We start from the raw sequence: 27359 nt of genomic DNA, 5'->3' as shown, positions 1-27359 counted from the left end.
GCCATGCCCTCTGATGAAACGCGCCGATAAAATCATTCGGCCCAAGCACACGGTCCTGCGGCGTGCCCTTGATTGTACTCCAGACCTCCTCGACCTCCAGTTCCAGAATATGAGCAGCTTGGATCTCCAACGCAATTCACCACCTTTCAAAAACACATTGTCATGGCTGCTAAAAGCGGAAAAGCTTCTCATGGGCGTCGCAAGCCAGCCACCATTAGACCATGACATGATCATGCGCCCTCACATGCAGACATGGCACAGAGACAATACACAGAGTGAGTAATACGTATTTCTTCAGTGTCAAAGCCACCTCGATCGTAATTAATGTGTATTCTTTTGTCGCAATGTATTGCCTTTTGTATATTGTGCAGTCCTGTATGTGTGTACAAATGGAAACAATACCACCACCACCACGTCAACACGATCTGTAGACTATAGTATATGCCAAGAAGAAAAAAGAGCTTGGGTGTCCGCCCGGTTTGTGCCGTGGGTGGACATATGCACGGCTGATCACGCGGGCCGGATGCCGTGCTTGAGCGCGGCCTCCCAGACCACGTCGATGCGGTCGACATCGATGGCGCCCACCTCGTGGTGCTTGTACCCCTCGAGGAAGTGCACGACACCGCCGGCGTGGCAAGCGTGCACCACCCCGCGCTCCAGCGAGAACTCGCACGACCCGAGGCCCCGGGCGTCCTTGGGGAGGCGCATCGCGGCGAGCTTGCCGTAGGTGCAGTCCCGGCGGAACTCCATGATGGGTGGCACCACGAACTGGTGGAAGTGCGTGCCCGACGGTGCCCACCGCTGCTCCCGCGGCGAGAGCCACTTGCCGACGATCCACGTCTTGCACTGCGTCGCCGACCGGAACTTGGTCACCTGCACCAGGTACTGCTGGCACTCCTCCGGCGCCTCCTTCTGGATCTTCTGGAACCGCTCTGTGGAGAGCGTCATCATCATGACGCGAATCCTCTTCTTGCACAGGTAGAGCGCGATGGCCCGGCCGAGCTTGGAGGTGGCGCCGGTCATGAACACTTCGGTGGTGCCCTTGGGGATCTCGTTCAGGATCACCGCCGCTGTCAGGGTGTTGCCGTGGACGACGCACACACGGAGGTCTGGGTGCTTGTTCACGAAGAGTGTGCCGCCGCCATTGAGCGCCTCGTTCTGCACATCATTACCGAGTTAATTTATTAGACTACCCATAGTGAAAGTAACTTAGTTGGTAACATACTCCCTATCAACATGGCAAAAAGGGTGAAGGGGCAAGTAAGTAATGTGGAGTGGAGAGAGACACTTAGAGTGACATATTCCCTCCATATCTCAAAATGTGTTCACAGTTGTAACACTAGACATTATAACTAAAGGTACTACTAGTAAAATATGCACGCTAATAGTCGAAGTTACTCCACATAGTGATCATCCTTTTATCCAAACGGTTCATGCAGTACATAATTTATAGATGGGAAGAAGTTAAACCTTGTTAAGAGCTGCAAGGCTGACGACCTTGATGCCCATTTTGTCGGCCCTGAGAATGGCGAGCTCGATCTGGTCGTTGATGCCGTCCTTGGCGAAGGGCAGGAAGTACTGCAAGCAGATGATCATAGAAAGATGAACAAAAAACATTTGGAAGAAAGCTATCTGATGAAGTGAGCGAGGGTACAGTACGTACGTGGAATCCGTATCTTGGGACGGCCCATGTCTGGTGGAGCTTGCCGCGTAGGTGGTAGTAGCAGATGATGAAGGTCTTGGACCAGGCCCAGACCATGAACATGAAGAGGAGCGAGACGGGCCAGCACGGCAGGAGGAAGACCCGCACGGCGAATGGGGTGGAGGCGAAGGATCGCATGACGAAGGGGACGTGCATGGACTGCATCACGTCCACCACATGCGCCAGGAACACGAAGTCCGGCACCTCATCCACACCTGCATATCCATCCGTAAGTAAGAGCAAGAACAATAACATACATAGCTGCTGGTGCTGGCTACTTTTTATTTAATTCATGTTCTAGGTTTATTCAAGTCAATTAAAGTTTGATTAAAATATAATTTTTACTATAAATAACTATGATATCAAATACATATAATTTAGAAATATATTTTACGATGACTCTAATATAATGGATTTTATATTATAAATGTTGATGTTTTTAGTAAACAATTGATCAAAATTTACATAGTTTGACTTGAACTAAACACATAACGCGAAGTAATTGTGATTGGAGGGAGTATATACTCATGCTATGTCACTTAAAGCTGCCATAAACAAACATCCGTACTACCTCCATAACAGTTTATTAGGGTTATATTACGAACTTTGAGATTTTTTTCACTAATTTAGTCAACAAAACATGAAATATATGCCGCAAAAACTATGCCATCAAATTCATATTGAAAAGAATTTTTGAATCGTATATTTTTGTGATATATATCTTATATTTTATTTATCAAATTGATGATCATTTTTTTCTCAAAATACATAATACCCTAATAAATCAATATGGAGACAGACCAATAAACTAGCTATTAGGTTGACTGTATAATATATTTAAGTATTAAATGCATGCAAGTGCATTTGGTGGCATGCAAGACACACATGATGAGAGGAGGTAGCTATAGATCGTGCAAGAGGTTACATGCGGAGTGTAACTCATCTATTTTGGTGCTATAGCTGGCTAGATGTGAAGAGCCGGCTATATTTTGTCTTCCCCTTTCTCTCTCATCCACATGTGATTTCGCTGATGTAGACTACTCCCTCCATACCGATTTATTAGGCTTATTTAAGCCAATGCATTGTGATATAGGTAATCACTGATTGGGCGATCTTAATTGTTTAGAAACGATGGTAACCGTGCCTTTTGTATCGATCCATGCAGTAGTTAAGGTGAGAAGGGCAAAGACCGGGGTCAGGCCAACGTCCTAGCGGAAAATGAGCTCATGTCTTACTTGCTCTCTCCAAAATAAGTGCATGCATTGGATGGTTACGTTTGTTTTGCATGCAAGGGATGCGGGATTACATGAATTAATCACGTATTAAGTATCGAACTGAGCCTAATTTCTTGATATATTTCCAAATCCACAATAAGCCCAGTAAACCGGTATAGAGGGAGTAGCTTCTACTTCCTCCGTTCGAGATTATAAGGCCTAAGAGAATTTTTAAATTATTAGGAGTTATGTGCCCTGTCTTATTTATTGTCCACTCTCCTCTACCAATGTATTTTATTTCTATCTCTCTTTTCTCTCATGCATGTAAAAATATTGATGCATGCATTAATTAATGATAAGAGTAGTATGGATTTTCTTGGTCTTAACGAATTGGCTCTTTGGCCTTATAATTCCAAACGAAGCGAGTATTTACATGCTCTTTTCATTAAGTCTTCAGAGCGGGTCGACGCTTCATTAACTGGACCGCGGAGACTGAAGTGATTAAACGGTTGGCACGAGACGGCGGCAATCGTTGGCAAGCCTGCAGTAATGCTCGCTTCGCCTCATTCTCTAGCTAGAGGATCTGTCGAGCAGGTTCCGTTGCTTAACCGGCTCATGGTATTTATGGAGTTATTATATGGTCATGATTGCATAGCTATTTTTGTCCATACCTAATGTACGAAATTGAGTTGCACATGCGCGCGGTGTTTGCACTCAGGACGTACGACGGATGCGAGACGAGCTAACCGATTGTACAGCTAGCCATGCATATAGTATAACATAACACACGGGCGACGTGGACGTGGACGTGGTCGCCAACTGCGAGCTGTACTGCTAGCGACGGCGCATCGCACTCGTTCGGCGCCGCTAGCTAGCTGCAGAAAGCATAGAGCTAGCCTCTTGGCTCTTGCAAGTTGCAACGACACGAGTTAGCTAGCTAGTTCTACAGCCAACCGCATGCAAGCGCTGAGAGCCCCTCGCGTCCAAGACTGCAATTACGCAAGCCCGAGACGTGCCACCCGTCTCTTGAGTGAACACACTTGCAGCCACGCAAACCCCACTAGCAGTAGCACTCTAGCAGTTAAGGAGCTTCCCGTATTCGGACGAGCAACGCATGTAGCGGGCGCGAGTACAGCTAGCCGGTCCTCATTCGAGCGAGCTTACCCGCACGCAGCCGGTTGCGCGCGCCACGCCGCGATGTCCGACGAAACGCACGACGCGTGGCCCCGCCATTTTTGCGCAAGCAGCAGCTTGGCTTACGGGCAGCGGCAACATGCATGGCGAAAACTTGAACCCGATCGACAGGAAGGTTAGAAGAGTTAGTAGGTTAATTTACCTGCTCTGTTCTTCTCCTGTAGCTCCCATGACGCGGCGTCGAGCGTGCCGCCGAGGCGGTCGAAGAGCGGCATGAAGAGGCAGAAGTTGGATGCCTTCCCCGTGTGGTGGATGGTGTGGTACCTGCAGAGGCAGGGTACATGCATACGGCAGCGAAACATCAGCTACTTGATCGAAACTGGCGCAAAGACTAATGTTCATCGTCGAGCAAAAGGGGACGTACGTCGGGGTGTAGATTATGTATCGGAGAAACGGCGCCGCCCGAAACAGTCCGGTGGGGAAGAGCTCCACGTTGCAGCTGCCCATGGCCCTGAGGAAGTCGAAGGCGAACACGTAGACGAAGGCCAGCCCCGCCGATCCGACGCCCGCGGCGCATGCGCCGGCGAGCGGCAGCACGACGAGCGCGCCCAGGACGAGGTGCTCGAGCGGAGTGGCGAATCCGGCCGTGAACGGCGTGGGCACTCTCGAGGAGTGGTGGAGCGCGTGGTAGCGGGCGAAGAGGCGGCCGCCGTGGAAGGCGCGGTGCGACAAGTAGTAGAGCGGCTCGGTGGCTACCACGTGGAGGATGGCGGCGACGAGCAGGCCCCTCGCGTCCCATCCCGGGAGGTGGCGTAACAAGGGGAAGGCGTAGAAGGCCGCGGAGGCAATTAGGATCTGCAGGATCAGGAAGTTGTCCCTGGAACACGAACAAACACAGTCCGGTGATGAATTTGTCAGGAAGTACAACCCTTTGGATCGCAAGTGGAGATCGCACGTACCAATCCCACTCCTTGTCGATCTGCTCGAAGTCGACGCCGTCGCGGACGATGCGGCGGCGGCGGGTGAGGAAGAGCATGTTGCTGTAGGAGCTCCACAGCTGGTAGGTGAGGGCGCGGAGGGTGAAGAGGGCCAGCAGGAGGAACAGCCAGTGGTCGGGGCTGCCGCGCTCCCACGACCGGGACGCCACCGCCCTGCCCACCAGAGGCCCGTACAGCGCGTACTGCTCGATCGCACAGGAGACGATCGATCGACGACGCATGCAGTCGTCAGTAACATTCAGAAAGAGAGACGAAAATGAAGAAGCAACCAAAGCATTGCGTACCTTGAACATGCCAAGGTTCTCCCATGGCCAGGACGCCAGGAACGCGGCACCCATGCTCTCGTCGATCGTCAAGCTGGCCTCCACCGGCTGCTTCTGTTGCTACCTATCTCCGGTTCCTGAAACTAAGACGATGGAGCCCGCCCGCGAAGAAGAGGGAAGCCGGCGAGAGGCGTGAGACGAGGCAACCAATTAAGGATATCTGCACGGTACACAGTTGCACCGCCCGTCTCTGCTCACAAGCTAGCGCCGCGTGCGGATGTTTATATCCACGAAACCTGCTTGGTTCGATGAGGCAAGGGAATTGTCCAGCCGGAAGAGTTAAGCCACCAGAATGGCAGTACCGGTCACCTCGCTCCACAGAGCTAGCGCATACCACCAGCCCGGCGCTCCAACCACACGGAGTTAAGAGAGAATACAGAAAAAGGGAGCCCGGAAATTTAAGGGGATGGGGATGTATAATGTGTTATGGGAGCGACATGCATCAGATGGATGGAGTACCACCTCATCTTCAAGCATTCGTCTCAAAGCCTCCGCGCACGCGCGGCAGTGCAGCCGGAGCGTCACGTCGCGTGTGTGGTTGCAGCGGCGGTGATCTTCGGATCCGCGGTTATCGCATTGTAATATAATAGGTAAAAGACATATAGCATGGATGAACAATTGTTCACCCAAATCAGCAATCCCTTTAACCTCTTCATCAAACTTGAAAATTGAAATACTCTTACTCTTGTCTTCCCCATTGAAAGCTTCATCTTTTGAAACATAGTCACTTTGAAAGACAAGATTAGTAGTAATTTTTTTATAGATTTTTGTTTTATATTCTTGTTGTTGTGTTAATATAAACGAAGACAATAAGGTAAATATCAACAAACGGAAATAAAATATATGTGATTGGGAAGATAATGTCCAAGCACTTTACTCCCTGACAAGGGCGAGCCAACTGATGAGTCCAAAAGGCGACATGTTCTTTATTACATAAACATATTTTGCGTGTATCATTACATGCTCTACCTATAGCATAAATGTATGATTACAAGTTATGATTAATTTTCATGAGAGATTTCCACAACTTGTAGCTCTATTACTCCCTCCGATCCATATTAGTTGTCTCTAATATTGATTTATTTAGATACAGTTTAGTTCTAGATACATCCATACTAGCGACAAGTACTATGAATCGGAGCTAGTACAATTTTATCACTTTTCCTTGTCTTTGGTTTGTGTAGGTGTTCGCAACATTTATGAACAAAGCACGACGAAAGGAACCAAAGAGAAGCAATATGGAGTAGTTACATGCACCACGACTTACCATTTCAAGGGTGGAATGGAGTCAATTTTTCCATCACAAGATAATAGAGATCAACCACCATGGTATTGCATCGCTCGTCCATAGAAATCAAATGAGCCGAAGAATACCTCAATCGAATTTCGTATGAAGAAATGACGCCCAAATTACTACATGAATCCACGATGTTTAACAACCACCGGTACAGTCGTGATGACCATGCCGTATGACCGTACGGACCTCCATCTGGACCATTTCTTCAAACCGAATAATATTTGTCCAGGCCCGAAGGTTATACCCTAGTAGGAAAAATGCTATAAGGGCGCACACACACAAGTAGCAGCCCGTATTTACGAGACATAGCTGCTATCATTGGCACCATGCACAATATTGGTACATGACCGGCCAATACTCACACACTAGTTCACACCGGACGAGAACACGCTACCACTAAGTGGGTACCATCTATACTCGGGTCCAGAACTCTATTTCAATAGCAAGCATCGGAGAGTTAGAGTATAGGCTTGCTGATTAGGAGCAATAGTTAGTAGAGGCTAAGAATGAGATATAAACAAGGATGGAATCCCAGGATCACAAATTGTAGGAACTGAGAATGGAGCAAGAAGAAGAACTTGCAGCTCTGAAAAAAGCTCAAGAAGAGAAGACCGTGACACATGAAAAGAGGCAACAAGAAATGGAAGCCCCACTTAGTTTCCTCTTAAGGATGTCGCAAGAATCATCCTAGTGCAGCCGATAAACAACACCACTATGCTGAAGCATTGTTAATCATTAATATTTGCTAACAACTTTATTTTTCCGTCCTCTTTTCTATTGTCCAGTGTGCGCCTATATTTAATGTATGATTTTTTCTTGCCATTTTATATAAATGTTTCAAACTTATTCTTGTTTGCAATTTTCCTTGAAATTTGTAATTTTAGCAAATTAGTGTGATCTAGAAACGATGAGAAAAAATGAAACCGTCAACAACATTTGGACCCACATGGAAGCAATGCGTGGGTCCCACTTGTCATGAACATGTGGGCCCACTTGTCAGCAATGTGTGGGTCCACGTGTTAGCAGCATCTAGTACCACTTGTAAGAAACATCAAGTCCCACTTGTCAGAACCATCCGGTCCCGCTTGTCAGAAATGTATGGTCCCACTACTCAAAACCGTCAGTCCCACCTGACATTATGCCATGTGACTACCTTTGGACTCTCTCAATAGCATCCATGTCACCACCGTTGGACCCACAAGAGTAGCAGGATAGCAGGATCAGACCCCTCCCGAGGTGAAAGATGGATTCCGCCTCCACCGCCTTAGAAAATTCTAGGAAAAATATGGAGTAGGTTTTCGTCCAGGACAGAGTCGTACATAAAAAGATGGACGTGAGGCGACACTCGCCGAGGGAACGGTCCTAGGTGGCGCAATCTAGGGTGGGGCCCGCGCCATCAAGTCTCGTTTGGGCCTCGTGGGCCCCGCTCGTGTGTTTCTCGTGCAAAAATATTGACCCTGTAAAAATCTGCGAGCTTTTCGAGTTCTGTAAGGTCCCTGAAACATCAAAATATGAAAAAGGAGACTTTCTACCTCCCAGAAATTAAATACCAATAAAATAGATTTTGTAGAAAAGTTCCATAAATCATCTAAATATGCATAAATAATGAATGACCAATGCAAGTAGCAAAGTAAACTATTCATATATGATTCCATTATGATGATACAAAATACACGTATCATTTATGCAATGAAAAACATATCTAGTGTGGGTAACCACGGCAATGCCCATACTTAATGGACTTGGGTTTAGAGAAAGAGGCGTGATGGTGATTTCGACGGTGTACAAGCGTAAGACATAGGAGACAACAAGGTTTTACCCAGCTTCGGGTCTTCGAAGAAGAAACCCTACATGTTGCTTGTTACTTGTATTGATGTTTGAGATTACAAAGTCGTATGAGTTTCTAGATTGCTTAGCCTTTCTCAGAGGCCCCTCCTAACCTTTATATAGGAGGCCATGCCTCGGGTATGGGAGTATGAGTTTCTAGATTGCTTAGCCTTGCGGGTATTGATCTCTTCCTTCTTTGAACTTTCCTTGGTCGATATGTCCAGTATTTGGGCTTCAGGCTCCTTGCGTATGATGCTTTCTTCCTTGGGATTTATGGGACTCGATAAAGTATGCACACATCAATGTCACTTTTTGGACTCATCACCCGTTGACCACGCTTGCCAGCTCTAAGAGACAGAGACCCTCGTGTCGTGGCTAGAACGTCAACATGCCCGCAGCTTGGCTGTTCAACTCACGCCCTGTGCTGGTGCCACGACGAGATCCACCGCCGGCAGTTCGTCCTGCCGCCCGATCTGCGAGATGACTTGGCGTTCACACTGGACTCGTTTAACTAGGATACCTTTGGTGCCTGGGAGTTCGATCCGCGCCACCGAGCATGGTAACTAGGCGACTAGGAGTACTTACACCGTGACTACGACCGTGGCGGCGACGACAAGGACAACAATGACGACGACAAGGGAAACAATGATGACGGTGGGCCGCTCGATCTGGTGATGGTCAGTAGGAGGTCCAACCGCCCGAGCTGAGCGACGAGGAGTCTATTGTGATGGCCATCTCCCTCAGCGAGCCCGACGAGCTCGCCATATGGAACAGCCTTGCCGCCCAACTGCAGGAATCCACACTTGTGCAGGGCAAGCTTGTGATGCCGCCGGTTACCTGTCTCGCAGCCAGCCTCGCGTGCAAGCGCCAGTGCCAGCGCCACCGACTAGATCTCCTCAGGCGACATGGCCCTGGGCCTTCCGATTCTCGTCTACCTCAACAAGGAGGATTAGGATCACGCCCCTACTCCTTGGCCTCCGCTTACAAAGCTCACTTCGCCGGATCGATGGTCTCTACTATGAATGGCACCATCTGGAAAATTTGGGCCCCTCCAAAGTGCAAATTCTTCTCTTGGCTCATCCTGCAAAACCGGGTGTGGACGGCTGACCGCTTACATAGACGTGGATGGCCTAATTGCGGTAATTGTTTGCTTTGCAATAGCGCCCCCGAAACGGATGCCCATCTTATATTCAAATGTAGGTACTCCAGGAGGGTTTGGTCCATGGTCAAGGATTGGCTTGGGCTTCATGATTTCGAGCCTTCGGAATGGGACAACTTCGAGGACGTCAAGACTTGGTGGCTGGATATTGTACATGCGCACCCTGGTAGAAGGAAAGCTGTCGCCACCCTCGTCATGCTTTTTTCCTGGGAACTCTGGAACGAGCGGAATGCTAGAGTCTTCAAACATAAGAGCTCCATGGCTACGGCAACTTTAGACTGCATCAAGTTTGGAGCTAGATCTTGGTCCTTCGCGGGGGCTAAATTCTTGGGTCATCTTATGCCGGGAGATTAGTTTTCTTTTGGTTGGTTACCCCTCCTAGGGGTTGTTGCCTACGGGCTGTAAACCTGAAACCTTGCTGGTTCTTCACTCTTTTTTATCAATGAATTAAGGCAAATCTTTTGCCTTTCTTTCAAAAAAAAAACAAGGAGGATTAGGCGCCATGGCGCAACCCTAGTAGCTAGGGTTTTTCTTACTTGCTTTTAAATATTTATTTATATTTCATTTCACACTATGTAAATTATTTTAATTTACATATTAAATAGTTGAGTTAGGCTGCTGGGTCTACCCGATCCAAACGGATAACCGTGTCCAACTAACCATTTGTGTGTCACCTAAATCGAAATACTGTTATGCTTTATGGGTGGGCGCCACTGCGGGTCCTCATATAGTCATATTGGACTGAAAGTCTTCGCGCGCGGCAGTACCCTGCAGCGGGAGCGTCACGTCTCATGTGGTTGCACCGGCGACGCGCACGGATTCCACGCGCCCGCGTCACGCGATGCGCCTACCAGTTTCGCTCGTCCGCGCATGGCTGAGGACGACAGAGGAGCCACGGCGGCGGAGCGCCGGAGCCGGTGAGTGATCACGTAGGGGCCGTTGCATGGAGCTGTCGCCGGCATTAATTCGGTACGCCTCCGCTCTCGCTGACTCGCTGCTCTGCGGGCGGTCTCGGAAGCCGGCCGGAGCTTCATCAGCCAGGCGTTTTCCAAAACTCTGTTTGGAATCTGTAGCAATTTGATCAACTGGCTTAGCTAGCCGCCGTTGCATTGGTTGGCCTCGCAAGCTCGCGAGATGCTAGGGCGGACACGTCGGCCGATGGCCACCAAGTTGCCGAATTTAATTTGGTCATAGGGTTAAACACGAATCTTCATTAATTACCCGATGTTGGTCGGGAATGAGCGATCTACGGATGGGTCTTCGACGACTTAACGCCGTGCACTGAACCACGAATCTGCAGAAACACACGTGTGCGATTCTTAGCTAAGGGTTTCACAAATAGAGTGGAATTTTTCTTTCTTTTTACAACCGAGGGGTTTAGAAGACCGCGGTGCACTTCATTCAGAAAACACGTACAAATTGCAAGCAGACCCCTAACTAAACTCGCCCTAAAGAATATATGATATTTGAAGATAAGGCTTGGTCATTTACATAAAACACCCTAGACAAAAAGATTAAAAAGCAATCAAGTCCTTCGGTGCCTCCGCCACAAGTCATCGGCGTCCTCAAGGCGTCACCGCCGAGGATCAAGGGAAGGTTGCTAGAGTGCCCTCTTCCGGCGAAGAACAGCCGCCACTAACACCTCCAAGGCGTCGGGCACGAACCACTAAGCGTCGAAGAAGCACCGTGCTCTAGCAGCAGAAGCAGTGAAAGGCCTCCTCATCGGAGGTTGAAGAGGCCGCCATGACGGCCGAAGATCGCGGAGGCGAGGATGCCGCCGCATGGTTGAGCTCGAAATAGTCACACGACCATAGCAAAGGTTGTTGCCATGTGAAGAAGACCACAACTCCACCGCCTCCTCTCCCCTCGCCACCACGACGGGACGGAGAAGAAACCGACATGAAGCTCCACGTCTCTAGATCACACCCGCAACTGAACCATAATACATCATTATTCAAAGATACGGTGGTCTTCTCCTCCACTACCAGCTCCAACAAGAGAAGCATGGCAGCAAGAAAGAAGAATCCTAGCTAGACCCCAGATCCGGCTGCCAAGATCTGGTCCGCCCCAAACTACTGGCATGAAGCCATTCTCCATATGGTTAAAGCAAGGAAAACCTAGACTACTCAACACAGAGGGAAGCCAGCCTCCCCTCCCTCCTCCACTCCGTCCGGCGAGGCATCTGGAGGAAGGAGAGAGAGGGGCCCGAGCAGCCGAGGCGATTCTCAAAGAGAAGAGAAGAAGAGAAACAAATAGAGGAAATGAGCCCTCGCTTGTCCATAAAGTAGACATTGATAGAGAGATCAATTAGAGAGAAGTGGGCCGGTTTCTGTCATACATACAACATGTCGAACAGATTATTTTCCACGGGAACCCTAAGACTACCCATAGTAAGGTAGTACAAAAAAATATGCATTCCATGAATTAATCATAGGAGATAAATGAGTATTATCATAGGCAGGTGTTAAATTTAATGGTAGAAACCATACAGTTAATAAAAAACTTGTACACAATTATGCATTAAGATTTTATAAATCAATAAACATAAGAAAAATATGATATTTCTAAGTGATAACATGTATTATAGAGATAGTATCATATCTATGATGCTAGTATATGATACTCCCACTATAATCAGCCTAACTAGGATTGATTTCCATTAGAAGTACTAAAATGATAACAATATACAAGGTAGTATCATCTCTAGCAGATACCGCAAGAAGGCCCATAACTGTAAAATAAATGTATTTTCTATGGTTTTTAGACGAAAACTAACCAAACATATCCAGCAAACTGGACCAATCCTTAAAACATTTTGAGGTGCCTCCAACACGTCATATTCATGGTTCTGGAGGTTACTCTTTTTAGTTTACCGCAAATAGGGGAAACAGTTGCTCGCGGAGAATATTCAGCTCTCGTCGTTGTTAGTTTGTTACCATGCTGGAGGTTGATTCTAGCCATCCCCACCCCTGCCGCCAAGCACTAATAGGTGGGTCCATTTAATATTTTGAGTCTCTTTTGGGGTATCTATTCCACCACACCATATTTTCATACAACAAAACATTGTGGAGTTCAACTCATATGAGTTTTACTGTTCTGAAATTTAAGGTGTCTGCAAGAGATGCTCTAAGACAACATCTAGGTGCTAAGCAACAAAAGATAGATCGCCGAATCTTCCTAGCGTATGCACCTGACTTTTACGTACAAGTTCAGAGCACCAAAGCAAAAAAAAAAAGACTAAACGAAATAACAACTCTGAAGGCTGATAGGAAAACTCAAAGTGTACCCCGAGCGACATGTAGCCTGTTTTTTTTATAAAATTCGAATCCAACATTTAGAGTTTTAAAAAAAATCTGAATGTAGCCAATGATGTACTCTACAACTGTGCAAATTTTTAGGATGAAATATGTTATATTAGAAGCTACACAAAAATGAAAATTTTTGACGAATGTCACAGGTTTCAAAATCTACACTGTTCACGTTTTCAAATCAATAGATTTGTGAATTTTGTACAGCCCAAAATACTGAGCCTTTTGTATTACTTTTTCACAGTTGTAGAGTACATCATTGGCTACCTATAGACTTTTTATTCCTAATTTTTTAATATTATAAAATGCTATTTTCGAATTTTAAAAAAGGGCTACATGTAGCCCAAGCTAAAAATGCCACACTCGACTATGATAGGGAAAATATATTAATATCAAGGTAATATCACCTAACACCCTGCAACAACATAATGTCAAAAGTTAGTTAAGACATTAACGATGAACATAGCCAAATTACTAAACAAAGGAGTATAGAAAAATGAAATTACCCAACTGAAGCGATGGATGACCCACGTAGCAAAAATCGAGATCGTTTCCAAGAACATGATTGATGTGATCTTTGAAACATTTCACAACATCCAAGCAACATCGCACCACCATGGAACACCAACACTTCCTTCACCACAAGAGGCCTCAATTCCGAGCACCAGGGAAACAACCGGCTTGATCACCACCTTGTTGTGCCTCCTGGCTACAAAATATGATGAACCAGGGTTTACCCTGGGTTTGTCACTTTGGTGTCTCATAAAGGAGAAAATATTATTTAGTGGGAGGCGACGTTTCCGTCGACACCGATGTGCATGTGGTGACTTCGTCAATCTCAAGACCCGCCGGATCAAGTTCATGAATCAATCTCTCGGAGGTGATCATAGGGGAAGGGTGGTGCGTGTATGCATTCATAGGGGTGAGTGTGTGCACGTGCGTCTGTACTCTGTTTTGCAAAATATGACGAACCAACTTGGTGCGCCTCCATGGCGCCGTCGACAAGAGCAACCACACCATTACGTACATAAACAATCTAGATTTGCATGATTATTCAAACCTACTCAATATTGCATGAAAACGTCAGATTAACATATTAGATCAATGAGACAGTTAATTAAGTTTCCTTCAAAACATGCACAATTGTGAAGCTTACAGATTTCCCAAAATATTGATGCATTACCAGAGATTTTGACCAACGGGGAAAAATTGAGCGAACCACTAGAAAAAATTGAGAGAAAGAATTGGGTCGATTAGTTGCTTAAATTGCCTTGCGAACACAACTCCAAACATACTTTGCATCATCACAAGAAGAAAAAAAAATGTATTGTCAATTCCTCATTACAAAACTGACACTTTGTATTTCCCACCTAGTTTCCTCTGTCCATGTTCTCTTTGCTAGCAGTGGCGGACCTAGCTCACCTGTCAGGGCCAGGAAAATTAGTTTATATATGCTTCCATAGCTCCATTAGCCAGGCTTTGGCCGCACTAATTCTTCACTAATTCTTATTGGGACTTCGTGAGCTTAGTCCGGGCAGCTGCCCAGGCATGCTGGGCCCTGGCTCCGCCCCTATTTGGTACCAATAGCATTATGCCGAATTAACCCTAACCAAAGTCTAATTTTGAGAGCTCCAATGATGCCTAAATGGCCTGTCAATACCACCGCTGCACAAGTTTTCTACATAGATCTCGCACTCCATCCTCCCCCCCCCCCTTCCATACTGGCTTATGAGCTTATCTTTATCCGAATTGAGCACAATACCACATGCACGTTTTTCATTATTCTTGCAGATCCACATGAAGCCACATTCTAAATGTGAAACGTCAACCATTCACTGCCAATGTCATGTCCTGCTCGTGACAAATATCAAATAGTTCAAAGAATTTTTTTTTCTTTCAAAGGAGTGAAACCACATGAAGAATCACCCCAGAAACTTCTCTCGGCACCATTACGAATCCGCATGTTCCTGCCGCATAGATATATCTTTGACATTTTTTTGTGCTAGCCTGAATTACCAATTCAATTCAAGTCACGCGTTACCCTATCTAGTGTCTACGAATTTTCGTGATAAAAATTGTGGGGTTTGGGCATTTTCACCACAAATTTCTATGAGAGTTTTGGGAGTTTACCAAGGCTTGCTCGAGTTTTGTGATGACCTCTATGCTCGTAACTGGTTTTTTTCAAGCTGAACATTGGTGAAATTGTTCTGATCTCAACAATCAGAGAAGCTTGTGGCATTAAGCAATATACAAGTTCATTCATAGCAATGACAATGGTATGTGTAGTACAACTTCTGTGTCGTTCTAGGAATTCCATGTCTTATGTGAGTGAACCTATTGAACAAGACCAGCCCATGGCGCGCAAGACATAGTGACGCAGAACACCCTCTCTGGATTCGTGATAAGAATTTCGGTTAGACTTCCCGCCCCGTGTTTATGCATGCAGAAATCACATGAAGTTCTGTTCAATATTTCGCCCAAGAAATGCTAAGGTTCCTGTCTGAATGCCTAATGTGACGTGATGGTTGTTAGTGCATCAAGAGGCCTCTGTTCAAAAAAGAGAAAAAAAGAGAGAACGGAGAGGCCTAGCTTTCTTAATGTGATGGAGCTGCTACTGACTTCAACTGTCCCCAGGCCACCGGATTGCACTGACTAGACCAGGCTTGGCTAGTGGGTTGTATACACACCCCGTTAATCTCTGCTATCGTTTGGGATTAAATTATCGTGTCTTGTATGTTCCAGTCCCTGAAAGATAATCTGAAGGTCTATAGCTGTGTGATGCTTTTTGGATTTGTCAAACCGTTGTGTTTTTAGTTGCCCAAAACCAGCCTCGATTTTTTCCCCTAAAACTCTTGTTTTTTTTTAGGTACCCTAAAACCCTCTTGTTGATCAGGGAAGATAGAATGAATTGGACTATCCGAGGAAGATAGTGGTTAGGATTTGAACATAATCAACCATTCATTTCACGAGTACAAACAAATTAATAGCATCGAATCGCTGTCTATAATTAATATTCTGCGGAAAGTATTTTTTCCCTGAAAAGGGGCTCCCAAGAACCACCGCGCGTTCATTAATTTGGTAGACTTAGACAGACAAATGATATGTACTCCTACAGTACTACACCATTTCCTCCGTTTATACAAGTTGTCGCTGATTTAATATAACTGCATATCATATTAGCGACAAGTTGACAACTAATATTGAACGGAAAAAAGCAAGTACTATTCTACTCGCACCGTGCTGACCACCTAGTCGTACATCACCGACTGCAGCATGAGCGGTACGTGCACCGTTCCCGTTTAGTTCTCCGTGCCTTTCGGCATATAGTGCACCGCTCCCATCTTGACCAAGATCATGAGAATGGACCATTATTCATGGCCGTAAGGCAGGTGCAACAGGAAATTTGGTACGCTCGAGTAGTTTGGTAGTGGAGACAGGATGCTTGTGACACGTGATACTCGTGGCATAAGAACCGATACCTCATCTGGCTCAGATCGACGTGGAGTACTAACTACCGCGCATATTCGTACCAGTCAGTTCATCTTAATTTGAGTATCGGGCGAGAAATGCAGAAACATCTCGGCCAACGATCTCAGTTCAAAGAAGAAAACGATCGTTTTGGTCCGACGGCCCCGAAGTACGAAACGGCATATGTTTCGCGAGGAGATAGATGGGCATGAATCAGCCCGTCGTCGCTTTTTATTTGAGACTAGGAAGTTGCAGCGCGGCATCACGCCGCGCCCGTGAGGTAAATTTGGGCAACTAATGAAAAAAGGATAGTAATATTTTTCATAAATAAAAGATGGGACAAATGATGGAGTGTTTATATCTGATGCATTTAAAAATATTTCTCGGATAAAAGAGGCGACATATAGCACGGTAATTTTTCTGTAGACAGTAATTTTTGCATAGTAAATGGCTATTTTAAGTACAGACAATGAACGATCCAGCTACTTGTTTCCAGAGTAAGACAATAGTATGTTTTTAAATAAAGAGGTGACATACAATCTAGCTTTTTTCAAATTACGGGTAAAAGTTAGGTAGGTCAACACCGCTTTGTACCAAAAACAAAATAACCGAAACTTTAAAAATATGAAATAGTAATTTTATTGGATAAGAAAGACGATGAACGATCCAACAATTTAATATGTTTCCCAATTAAAAGAATAGACAAATTGTTGAGCAATTTCTTAAAGTAGGCAACATCATTTTTGTCACAGCAACCGGGCCATATAAAAGGCAGCAACCGGGCCACATAAAAAACAACATATGATCTAGCATGTCTTCCGCAAATTACCTCTAAAGGTAAGGTTGACCAACAATATTTTTACTGAAAATAATGGACCGACTAAACACACTTCACTGGCACGGTTCATCGCGGATATAGTATGGATAGAAAACACCGGATGATTGTAGGACGATGGAAAGAAGAAGGTAGTACGCCAGTAGCACTGCACAATAGCTGTAGTATCCGAAGCCAGGATAATACACACCGGCTAAAGATGTAACGTACGAAGGAGCAAGTTTTTTCTTAGAGATATCGGAAGAAAAATATATTATTTTCATCGACTAAAAGAGGCATCATATGGAAGAAAATATATATCCTTATCGCCTCGATAAATGGTTAACGCGGCAAATCACTTCGGAAATTAAATATTTCCGTCGCCCGTTAAATGGTTAACCCAACAAATCACTTCAGAAATTGAATATTTCTATCGATGATTTTTTGCAAAAAATCAGTCCAAATCTGTAGAAAATAACTATTGTTTTTCTAAAATGATCTGAACGAAAATGTAAAAAATAGCTGATCGGAGAGTTGTTCATGGCACATGGCACAAGGCGATGTGAAAAAAGAGAACCAACTTTACGGGGAACCGGTTAGAGGAACTAACCCTCAAGGATAAAAGGGAAAGCAAACAAAGAAGTAGCAACCATCTACAGTAAAATCAGCATACGTGTCACCACTTGAATGGAGGAAAGCCTGCTACAGTCCTCAAAACGTTGTGGTGAGAGCAAACAAGGTTAGCTTTTATATATAGTACTAGGAAGTTTGCGGCGCGGCGCACGCCGCGCCCGTGTTGTCTATGGTGCGGCATTCTTGTTTAAAAACGGTGTTTTTAGGTTTAAGAGTGCGGGATTTCTTTTCAAAAACAACTGAAGAAATATCTAAAACTCGACCATGTCCTTGTTATCAAGATAGTTGGTTCAAATTTTGTAGAAATATACAATATTTGGGTTGCTGAAGTACTGCGAAAGTGTGAAATAGGCAGCGGATGGTGGAGTGCTTTTGTTTCTAGATCGTTAGCTTAATTGCTTAAAGGAGTCCTTGATGGGCTGAACCACCTTTGTTGTTTCGGCCCGTTCGAGTCTTCTGTTTGCACAATAAAAATAAGAGAGTAGGATGTAGGAGTGGTTCTAAAAAAAAAGGCAGAGAATGATCCAGAATGAAGGGTCAGTAGAGGAGCATAGGTCAAAGCGAAGAAAGGGAGGGCTCGGCTCTGTCACCGCACATGGTAGATCGCAGAGAAGAAGCGAAATCGCTCTCCATCCTGTGTGCACACACGCAACAATGGAGTCCAGTAGTTCACCGAAAATCCAGTTTGGTCTGAGCGCGCAAGGTCAGCGAAGGTGGACTGCAGATAAGGGGAAACATCCCTAGACGGAGGAGAGCTGGTGGGCGCCTGCAGCTTACAGAGAACAGCAAGAAGCAAATCTAGCTGATCTGCTACAAACTGGTATGTTCCTCTTCCATGAGTTGTTAGAATTGGATTTCTTTTACATGCGTGAGCTGATTGCATGGATCTGCTCTGAGTTTCTCTATCTGCTAAAGAAAATAAACTGGAACATCATCTGGCTGCATGGATCTTCTCTGAATTTCTCTATCTGCTAAAGAAAATAAACTGAAAAGAAAAATACTATTAATCTAAAATAAGTAAAATCTAGAGGAGATAAAGATTACTGTCAGGGAAACGAAATACAACTTATAATAGTCTAGGGAAACGAAATAAGGCTTAGCCAAAAGAAAAATACAACACTGCCAGGGGAGGTTTCAGTTACAACAAAATATATGATAACTTAGCATTTCATCACTTAAATAAACTTTTCAGCAATTGGAGGTACGCCAACTTATAATATAGTCTACAGAATTGAAACACAGCTTCAACAAAAGAAGAACACAACATCGCTTACTGATCATCAATCACTTCATGGTACACTATACTTCTCGTGTCCACAGTTGGATCTCCGATCCTCTCCCGGAGGTCACCCTTGAGACAACACATAAAGTTGCCCGTGAGGAAAATTTTGGCAAATAAACAACAACCTTGTTCAAGTGTCAACCCCTAGCTCTTATTAACTGTCATTGCATAGCAAGATCGAACTGGATACTGCCATCATTGTAGTGTAAACGGCCATTTGATGGATGGTACATGCAATACAATCATTGATATATATGCGGTGGCCAACGTTGCTACCAGTCATGATCTTAGCCTCCAGAACACATTCACCCAAATACCCATGCACATGCCTATACTTCCCTTTCGTGTTGGGATGGTGCAGTCAACATCACCCTCATATTGAAACACCTGATATATCATAAAATCGATATTCAGAAACACAATTGCTTAATCATGATGTGTAGAGACTGACTTCATTGCATATATCGCTAGAACCCACAAAGAAAGGTCATAACTTAGAATGTTCTTTGAAACCGAATCTTCGAAATGGCATATTGATCTGCGACTGGATATGTACACATGAATATATGTACGATAGGATATAGAACAGTAAGTAATTAAGCATGCACTATTCTGTAACTGCTATTTAGATAAGCTTTAAAGAAAATAAAAAAAGGCATGGTCTTCAAACACAACCAAAACGAATAACGAAGTGTAATTCTGAGTGTGTTCATTGTAAGTGAGTTAAATATTTTACTCTTTTGATATTTGACCTTCTATGATAGATTCGAAACTTCTATATGTTCACCATCCTAAACAATGCAAGGCAGGATCAAACCATCTCATATTTATCTAAGTAGACAGTTGTACCATTCCTCTGAATTTAAAAAATACATGAAAACATGTTTTGAGAACTTGGAAGCTCATAACTGTGTGCATGAAAATGTTTAGCTTGTGTTGCTCGGGATGGACTGACTCCATATGCGCGAAAGATCTGAGATCTTGAATGAAAGCCCCCCGATTTGGTCGTCTTTCAACAAAGTAGGTTCAACCCAGCGGAACAAAGAATGTTCTTAAGCACGACCATATGACCCTATTAAGTAGGGGACACTTTAGATATAGGAAAATAAATCTAACTAATGTAGGCTCCGCAGAAATTGCATTTTTCTCTTTTCAATGGAAAAAATCTTCTCCACTGCTGGCAATGGCAGATAAAAGACTAACAGTTGTGAATAAGAAGAGGTTGTGCAATGAACTAAGATCTAGAGAACGCACAATACAGAGCACGAAGGGAACAGTCTAGAGGAAAACTGGCAAGATTGAGAAGCCCCATAGGGATTTGGTGCGCTTATCTGAAATGTGCGATGCTATAGTGTGAAAGTTATGGAAGATTGGGGAACTAACCCGAGTATGTAATCAATAATTTTGCCTGCCTTGTCTAAGGTACCACTGTCTGATAGAGGCACACACACCTGAACACTGAACTATGGCAAAAGTAGTATAGCGTCAGCGATTAAAATTACACTTGTACAACGTGTACTTAGGAAACCAAGAAGAAAAGCACATACACATACAAAAAATGAAAGCACAAATATCCAGTCAAGTGATCCTGCATTGCTTGCTTGGCACATCATGAGTGGTACTGAAATCACAATAGCAAAACGGACGGTTCTTCAAACTGAAAACAGAACATACCTGTAGTTTCGCAGGTAACACAATGAAAACCAACACAATAGATCTTGTGGTTCGGAAGCCGGATACTTTCTGATTGATATACGAAATGATATTCTCACCAAAGTGACCATGCACCCTAAAATAAAATGGTATTGATCCTCAAGTAAATGATGTTGGATATCAATATAGAGTACCATACATCTCACAAAAAAAATATAGAGCACCATATCCTGATATCTCACAACCTGGTTATAAGAGGAATCTGAAGATATGATCATATGAAATCAGACTAATTTACGGGAAAGAGGAAATACAATCAACCACATAATTCATGGTGCACACAGTGGAAAATCTATATAGATGCCACCTTGACTAAACATGCCAATAACAACTTAACTGCACTGTAACTATATAAGGGCACATAAAGAATAAATTGATGCTTGCTGCAGCTATTTCTCTCACCAATGCAGAATAAAAACATGTGTTTGATGCTGATACATTTTCACTTGGTAATGGCGACATAGAGAGGATACTAAAGTAAGCCTTAGTGTTAGGCCGTAACTAAAGAACTCTATAAAATGCGATGGATACATCAACACTCATGAACACTGAACAACCTGATGTTCACGTAAGCATGGGGTTCCACTATTTATTTGAATTTTAGGAGCACACTGAAACATATTTTCAACACTCAAATTTAAGAAATTCTGAGGTTTTATGTAGATAGGTAATGTCGCCTACCTGTTTTTTCCAGCATATACAACTGCCACATGAAAAATCCTTTGAAAACATAATGCAAAGCTTAGTCTGGTCAGTACTTGTATTGTCAAGGAGACCAACAACCCATCATAAGAATACAATTCTGCCTTGCATTCAAATTTAAATACTACTACACATGACCAAGAGCATCAAATAATTTCTGAAGAGAGCTTGTGTGTCAGAGAATAATAAAAACAAAAAGAACTAAAAATTTCAGTCAAGAGCACCTTTACCTTTACCTAGATTTAAATTTTATCTTTATGCAAAGGCTCTCTAAAATCCCATCATTGCAAAAAGATATATAAGAAGGGCATGCTATCACATATATTGAATACCTGCCTACAAAGCACTACTTACAGGTGATGTTGCATATTGGTTGGCAGTAAAATTCTCTAACGAAATGGATGTCATGACATGTAGATCAATCTGGTACTTGATATTGGCAGTCCACTGTTTGTGTCATGATAATGATGCCCATGTATCTGTATGAGAGCAGTATCTGCAGAAAAAAAAAATTAAGGTTAATATTTACATGGAACTAATTAATCTATATATATATATACATAACCGTTTCTATAATCAAACTGTAATAACGAAGAAATGTTAAAGCTTTAGCACCCACGATTTTCCTTTTAAAAAACCAATCCAAAACTGAAGCTTTAGCAAGCAGGCATGGTAATATTATTTTCAGAGGGCAAGTAATGGGTTTTAGGAGTACTACCTCATAACATGTGACCCATCTAAGAAGCAACCTTGCAATTCAAACCCCTCGAAGGCACAGTTTCCTGCAAGCATTGAAAAAGCCTAATGACACATGCACAACAACAGCAAATCCAAAATTAGAACAAACAGACGAATTACCTTAAGGTTTTTTGCAAACACCTACATATGGTGTCATTTTTTGTTTCCATGGTATGGCTTGCAGGTCATGTAAGAAGATATTTTCCCAAGATTTTAACTGCAAGTTTAAAATAAATCAACCAAACAAAACCAAACACGTTCATGCTTTGTGAAGAGATGCTCCATATTAATTAGGGAACCTTGGTGTATTGAGATGCACATCCCGCACTTTGTGTTTTTTCCAAGAAGCAACATTTCCTCATTCGGCTCTCTGCAAGTCCATCACTTGCCTGTAATTGATGAGTAGTTGTCAGATTGGTTAAAGAGGAAAAAAGTTAATGATGTTTCAAGTAATGGAAGGATCCAAAGGAGTAATCGGATGTATAGGTTCATACCTATCTCTGCAGCAAAACGGGCTGAGGACCTCGAGTCTGATTTGAAGAAGCCAGCACGGGCATGGCGAGTTGCCGTGGTGCTTACCCCGGATCCCTGCCGATCCTTTCACCATTCGTATGTGGTAGTGGATCCAAGATCACGCCGGCGGCGAAAGTACACCGCTGGCAGAAGCAGTGGAGTAAAGGACGCGCCGGCGTAGGTCGAGATCCTCAGGTGCGCCCGCCGCTACGCTCGCTAACAGAGAAAGAAGAAGTGAGGCCGGACGGAAAGGGAGAGGGGAGTAGAGGAGTAGAGGAGGGAGAGGTCAGGCGGCGTACGTACGCACCGCCTCGCTTAGCCGCTGGTCGACGTGGGTGTCTCCGTCGTCGGCGGTCCCTGTTCGCCGTTCCGCCTCGACGCCGGTGGAGCCGCCGCCACCCAACTCCCTCAGGTGGCGCAGCGGCTAGATCGGCCCGTATCGCCGCGATGCCATCACCGGCTTCGGGAGGTGCGGAAGGGAGGGAGAGGAGTGCGCCGCGGAGGACGTGAGCGGCAACGGCCAGTTTTTTTCACCGGGACGGTGGAAAGCGGGGAGAGGAAGAAGTGGAGTTGTGGAGTCCGGACTGTTCGATGCCTCCGCACCGCTTTGACCAATGGGAACGACATGAATCAAGGAGTCCATGGGAAGCAGCCGGTAACTGAAGGCAAAAGTAGTAACGCAAAAAAATAAACAAATATGTGAAGAGGAGAGATAACCGGAAGACACAACCGGAAACTTCCGGTAATTGAACGTTTTGCATGCAAGAAAAAAAAAGGAAATTGAATTACCTCTCCCAGATCTACAGTATCAGGCGCTATCTACAGTAACAAATCTGTAAGGAAATTAATACCCAAAAATTGCTAAAAAAACGTGGTTTCAGCAAAGTCCTTCGGCTTTGATATAGGGTATATATATTCGGCCCGTAATAAAATCTTTGGGTGACCGCACGCATAGCTGGCTGTTCCTATACACCCACCAGGTACCGCACAACCCCGCGCGCGATACGGACCGTTTCAGTTAGGTGCTAGCGTTTTTTTCTGCTTCTTTGTATAAAATTTAGAAATGTTAAATTTGGAAAACGTGTAGATTTTTAAAAATGTTCAAATTTTAATAAATTTCTGTATTTTAAAACATGCAGTTTTTATATTGTTCAAATTTTAAAAAATGATTATCTGAAAAAAGTTCATTCTTAAAAAATGTTTAAGTTAGAAAAATGTTCAAATCATAAAAATATTTAAATTAAAAAAATGTTCGTTTTTAAAATGTTCAAATTAAAAAATTATGTAAATATAAAAATTGTATAAATTTGGAAATATTCAAATTAAAAAAATGCTTAGATTCATAAATTGTTCAAATTTGAAATTATACAAAATTAAAAATAACAGAGAAGAAATAAAAAAATCAGAAAGGAAAAAAACAAAAACAAATTGGGCCGGCCCAATATCTCTTGTTGGGGTGTGCGGTGGTCCGTCTGTGCCGACTAGGTCGGTGGGCAGGACCTCTCCCCGGTTAGATTGGCCATTGCCCATGTAGTCTATGCCTGCTTTCGAATATGAATCCGGGTGCTTCATCCGTCCATGTTGTGAACGTGTGTAGTGTTCTTCTCTAAGCCAAAAATGCCTCAGTTAAAGTTTGCCTGCACTTCCTTTACAGTGTTGTGGTAGATCTTTCGTTACGTTCTTAAATCGAAGAACCAGGTGCTTGCTTTTCTTAATGCAGATAAGGGCGGCTACCCTCTGCTGTGCATATGAAACTGGGAACCTTTTTGAAGGGTTCCTTTTTTCATCAACTTACCTCACTTGTTTGTGCATTGTGATATTTTTCTCTCCCCCAAATCAGTCTCGGTTAATCACAAGGGATTAATTATTAGTTCAAATCCCACTCGCCACCACTAGTGTAAAAGAGGCCTTTGGTCCCAAGCAAATGTCCCAGTGCAGAACCAAACCGGGACCAATGGGGGGCATTGATCCTGGTTCGTTTTGCCAGGGCGACCCCACTAGCTGGCGCATGTCCTGTAGTGGCCTTTGGACCCGGTTTGTAATACAAACCGGGACTAAAGGGTCCACGGCAGGGCGCGGCAGGCCGTGTCAGGCGTGGGAAACCTTTAGTCCAGGTTTGTATTACAAACCGGGTCCAAAAGACCCCTCTGGCTATATAACCTTGCCCCTGCCCAAGGGTCCAAACACTTGGCCATTTTTTCACTTTCTTCACAAGAGGGGTGTATTGCTCTCCTCTCTTCTTCACATGCACAAGAGGTGTTCGATGAAATGTTTAAGAGGATTTTCCACTTGAGTTTCACAAATCAAGCCACACTTAACTTGTTTTTTTTCTTCTTCATCGAGGTTAACAACTTTATCCTTTTCATCTGCAATTGATAAAATGCATGTGTATATATACATCGTGATGTTCTCGTAATGGTTTTGATCTGCCTTAATTATATCATGCGCATGAATCCGGCAATGGATGTACATTGACCGACGGTTTGACGAGTTCACTTCGGGCCCGGATAATTTTATGGCCGTGGCGGAGGCAAAAAAACATGGTGGCTTCATGTATTGTCCATGTGTGGACCTGCAAGAATACCGTAAATTACGCTCACTCGAGTCTCATTCACGGCCACCTTCGCGATCCTGGTTTCATGCCCAAGCTACTATTGTTGGACCAAGCACGAAGAAAGAGGGGTTATGATGAAAGACAATGAAGAAGAGGAAGAGGATGATGACAAGTTATCCCAATTTCCCCGAATACGATGATACCGCAGAAGGCAATGAAGACAATGAAGTAGAAGATCAAGAGGCACCAGATGAGCCTCGCGATGATGATCTTGGTCGGGCCATTGTTGATGCAAGGAGAGAATGTGAAACCGAAAAGGAAAGGTTGGCCTTCGACAAGATGATAGAAGATCACAACAAATTGTTATACCCAACTTGCGAAGATGGCCATAAAAAGCTAGGCAGCACACTCGGAATTGTTGCAATGGAATGCAGAGAACGGTGTCACTGACTCTGGATTTGGAATGTTGCTGACAATAATTAAGAGGAAGCTTCCAAGGGGTAACGAATTGCCCGCCAGTACGTACGAAGCGAAGAAGATTGTCTGCCCTCTAGGATTAGATGTGCAAAAGATTGTCCGCGTGATGATTCTCCTCTGCGCGGTGATGATTCCCCTGTGCATGAGACTCCGCCGCCTCCTCCTCCTCGTCAGGAGACTCCGCCGCCTCCACCTAAGCAAAAGAGGAAGCTAACCGCGGCAACTCCTATAGCTCCGAAGAGATCATCAACTCCGATGAGGGCACAGTACTCCGCGAGTTGTTACCACATGAGCGGACCGAAGAGAAAAAGGCGTTTCTTGCGCCGAAGAAGATGTTTATTCCACCGCGTACGGTGAAGCACTTTGCCGAGACGAGAATGAAGAGACCCGAGCCGAGAGCTGATTATGACCGCTCTTTTGGACAGTCCTCTAGAGCGAGCAAAGAAGCAAAAAAGTCGCCCAGCCTTGGACATCGGGATATTCGAGCCATACCCCACTTCGTCGTGGAGCCCTATCATGATCCGAGAGACGGTATCGATGATCGAACGGGCGGCTAGAGCTCGGGGAGCATCGCTTGAGTACGAAGATTACTATCCAACGGCTCAAGTGGTAAACAAGTATAGATACGGATCTGATCTCGTCAAACCCGGCGAGCTCGCGCGTCTAGGGACTCGGATGCGAAGGTTGCATGAATGGTACACCTGAAAGCCTGTCGAAGAGGTGATGCCTACCTCACGGTGTATCTTAGAGATGAGCATTACTTCCGGGGGGAAGACGAGATAAACCTTGAGTTAGAAGAACTGTTTCAGTTATTCAATCAAGATGCCCTCGACAAAGATGTTATCAGTTGCTACTGCATGTAAGTGATTTATTTATGTAATTAAATCTGTAGCTCAGCTCATTCATTTGCACTAACAATTATCCTCACTATATTCTTTGTGTACGCTATACATTTAATTATGCAGAATGAAGAAGCTCGAATACAAAAGAGGCAAGCTCCTACCGCTGGGGTTCATAGACCCAAACACAGTTCATGAAGTTACGGTTCGAGACTTCGCCAAGGACACAGAGGACAACATCGTAATGTTTTTAGAGAAGCAAGCAGACAAAGAGGATATATTCTTTCCCTACAACTTCAAGTGAGTGTTATATATAACATACATTATGCTTGTGCACCTTCCACTTTATTCTCGTAATCATTGAGCTATGCTTGTGCAGATTCCACTTTATTCTCCTAATCATTGATCTTCACAAAGGAGTCGTAAAAGTCATGGACTCAAAACGTAAAGAATATGCGGAATGGGCGGACATGGCTGCCATCCTCCAGAGGTAGTTTCAATCAATTTCGTATTGGCATCTTCATCTGTTCTAATTCGACGATATCATCAACTAATCAATAACTCATTTACTCATTATTTTTTGCCGGGCAGGGCTTGGAAACGGTTCATCAATACTGTTCCGGGTAGATGGAAACCGGAGCTTACATTTCAAGATTACCCTGTA

General features: G+C 44.4%; 1 protein-coding gene across 1 annotated transcript; it reads right to left on the bottom strand.

The window, feature by feature from the left end:
• Positions 1 to 339: 339 nt before the first annotated feature.
• On the bottom strand, positions 340 to 5579 carry LOC124652701 (very-long-chain aldehyde decarbonylase GL1-1-like). Its single transcript, XM_047191738.1, has 7 exons — positions 5333 to 5579; positions 5010 to 5230; positions 4475 to 4927; positions 4253 to 4374; positions 1664 to 1917; positions 1471 to 1578; positions 340 to 1158 (listed from the first exon to the last, which is right to left on the bottom strand). Exons 1-7 carry the CDS (start codon positions 5384 to 5386, stop codon positions 511 to 513), a joined length of 1860 nt encoding a protein of 619 aa, XP_047047694.1. The 5' UTR covers positions 5387 to 5579; the 3' UTR covers positions 340 to 510.
• Between the last annotated feature and the right edge of the window lie 21780 nt (positions 5580 to 27359).

This window comes from Lolium rigidum, chromosome 5 (assembly GCF_022539505.1).
Source record: "Lolium rigidum isolate FL_2022 chromosome 5, APGP_CSIRO_Lrig_0.1, whole genome shotgun sequence".
In the NCBI taxonomy this organism is placed as follows: domain Eukaryota; kingdom Viridiplantae; phylum Streptophyta; class Magnoliopsida; order Poales; family Poaceae; genus Lolium; species Lolium rigidum.
The sequence above is the reverse complement of the archived record's forward strand: the minus strand, read 5'-3'. Positions and strand labels throughout refer to the sequence as shown.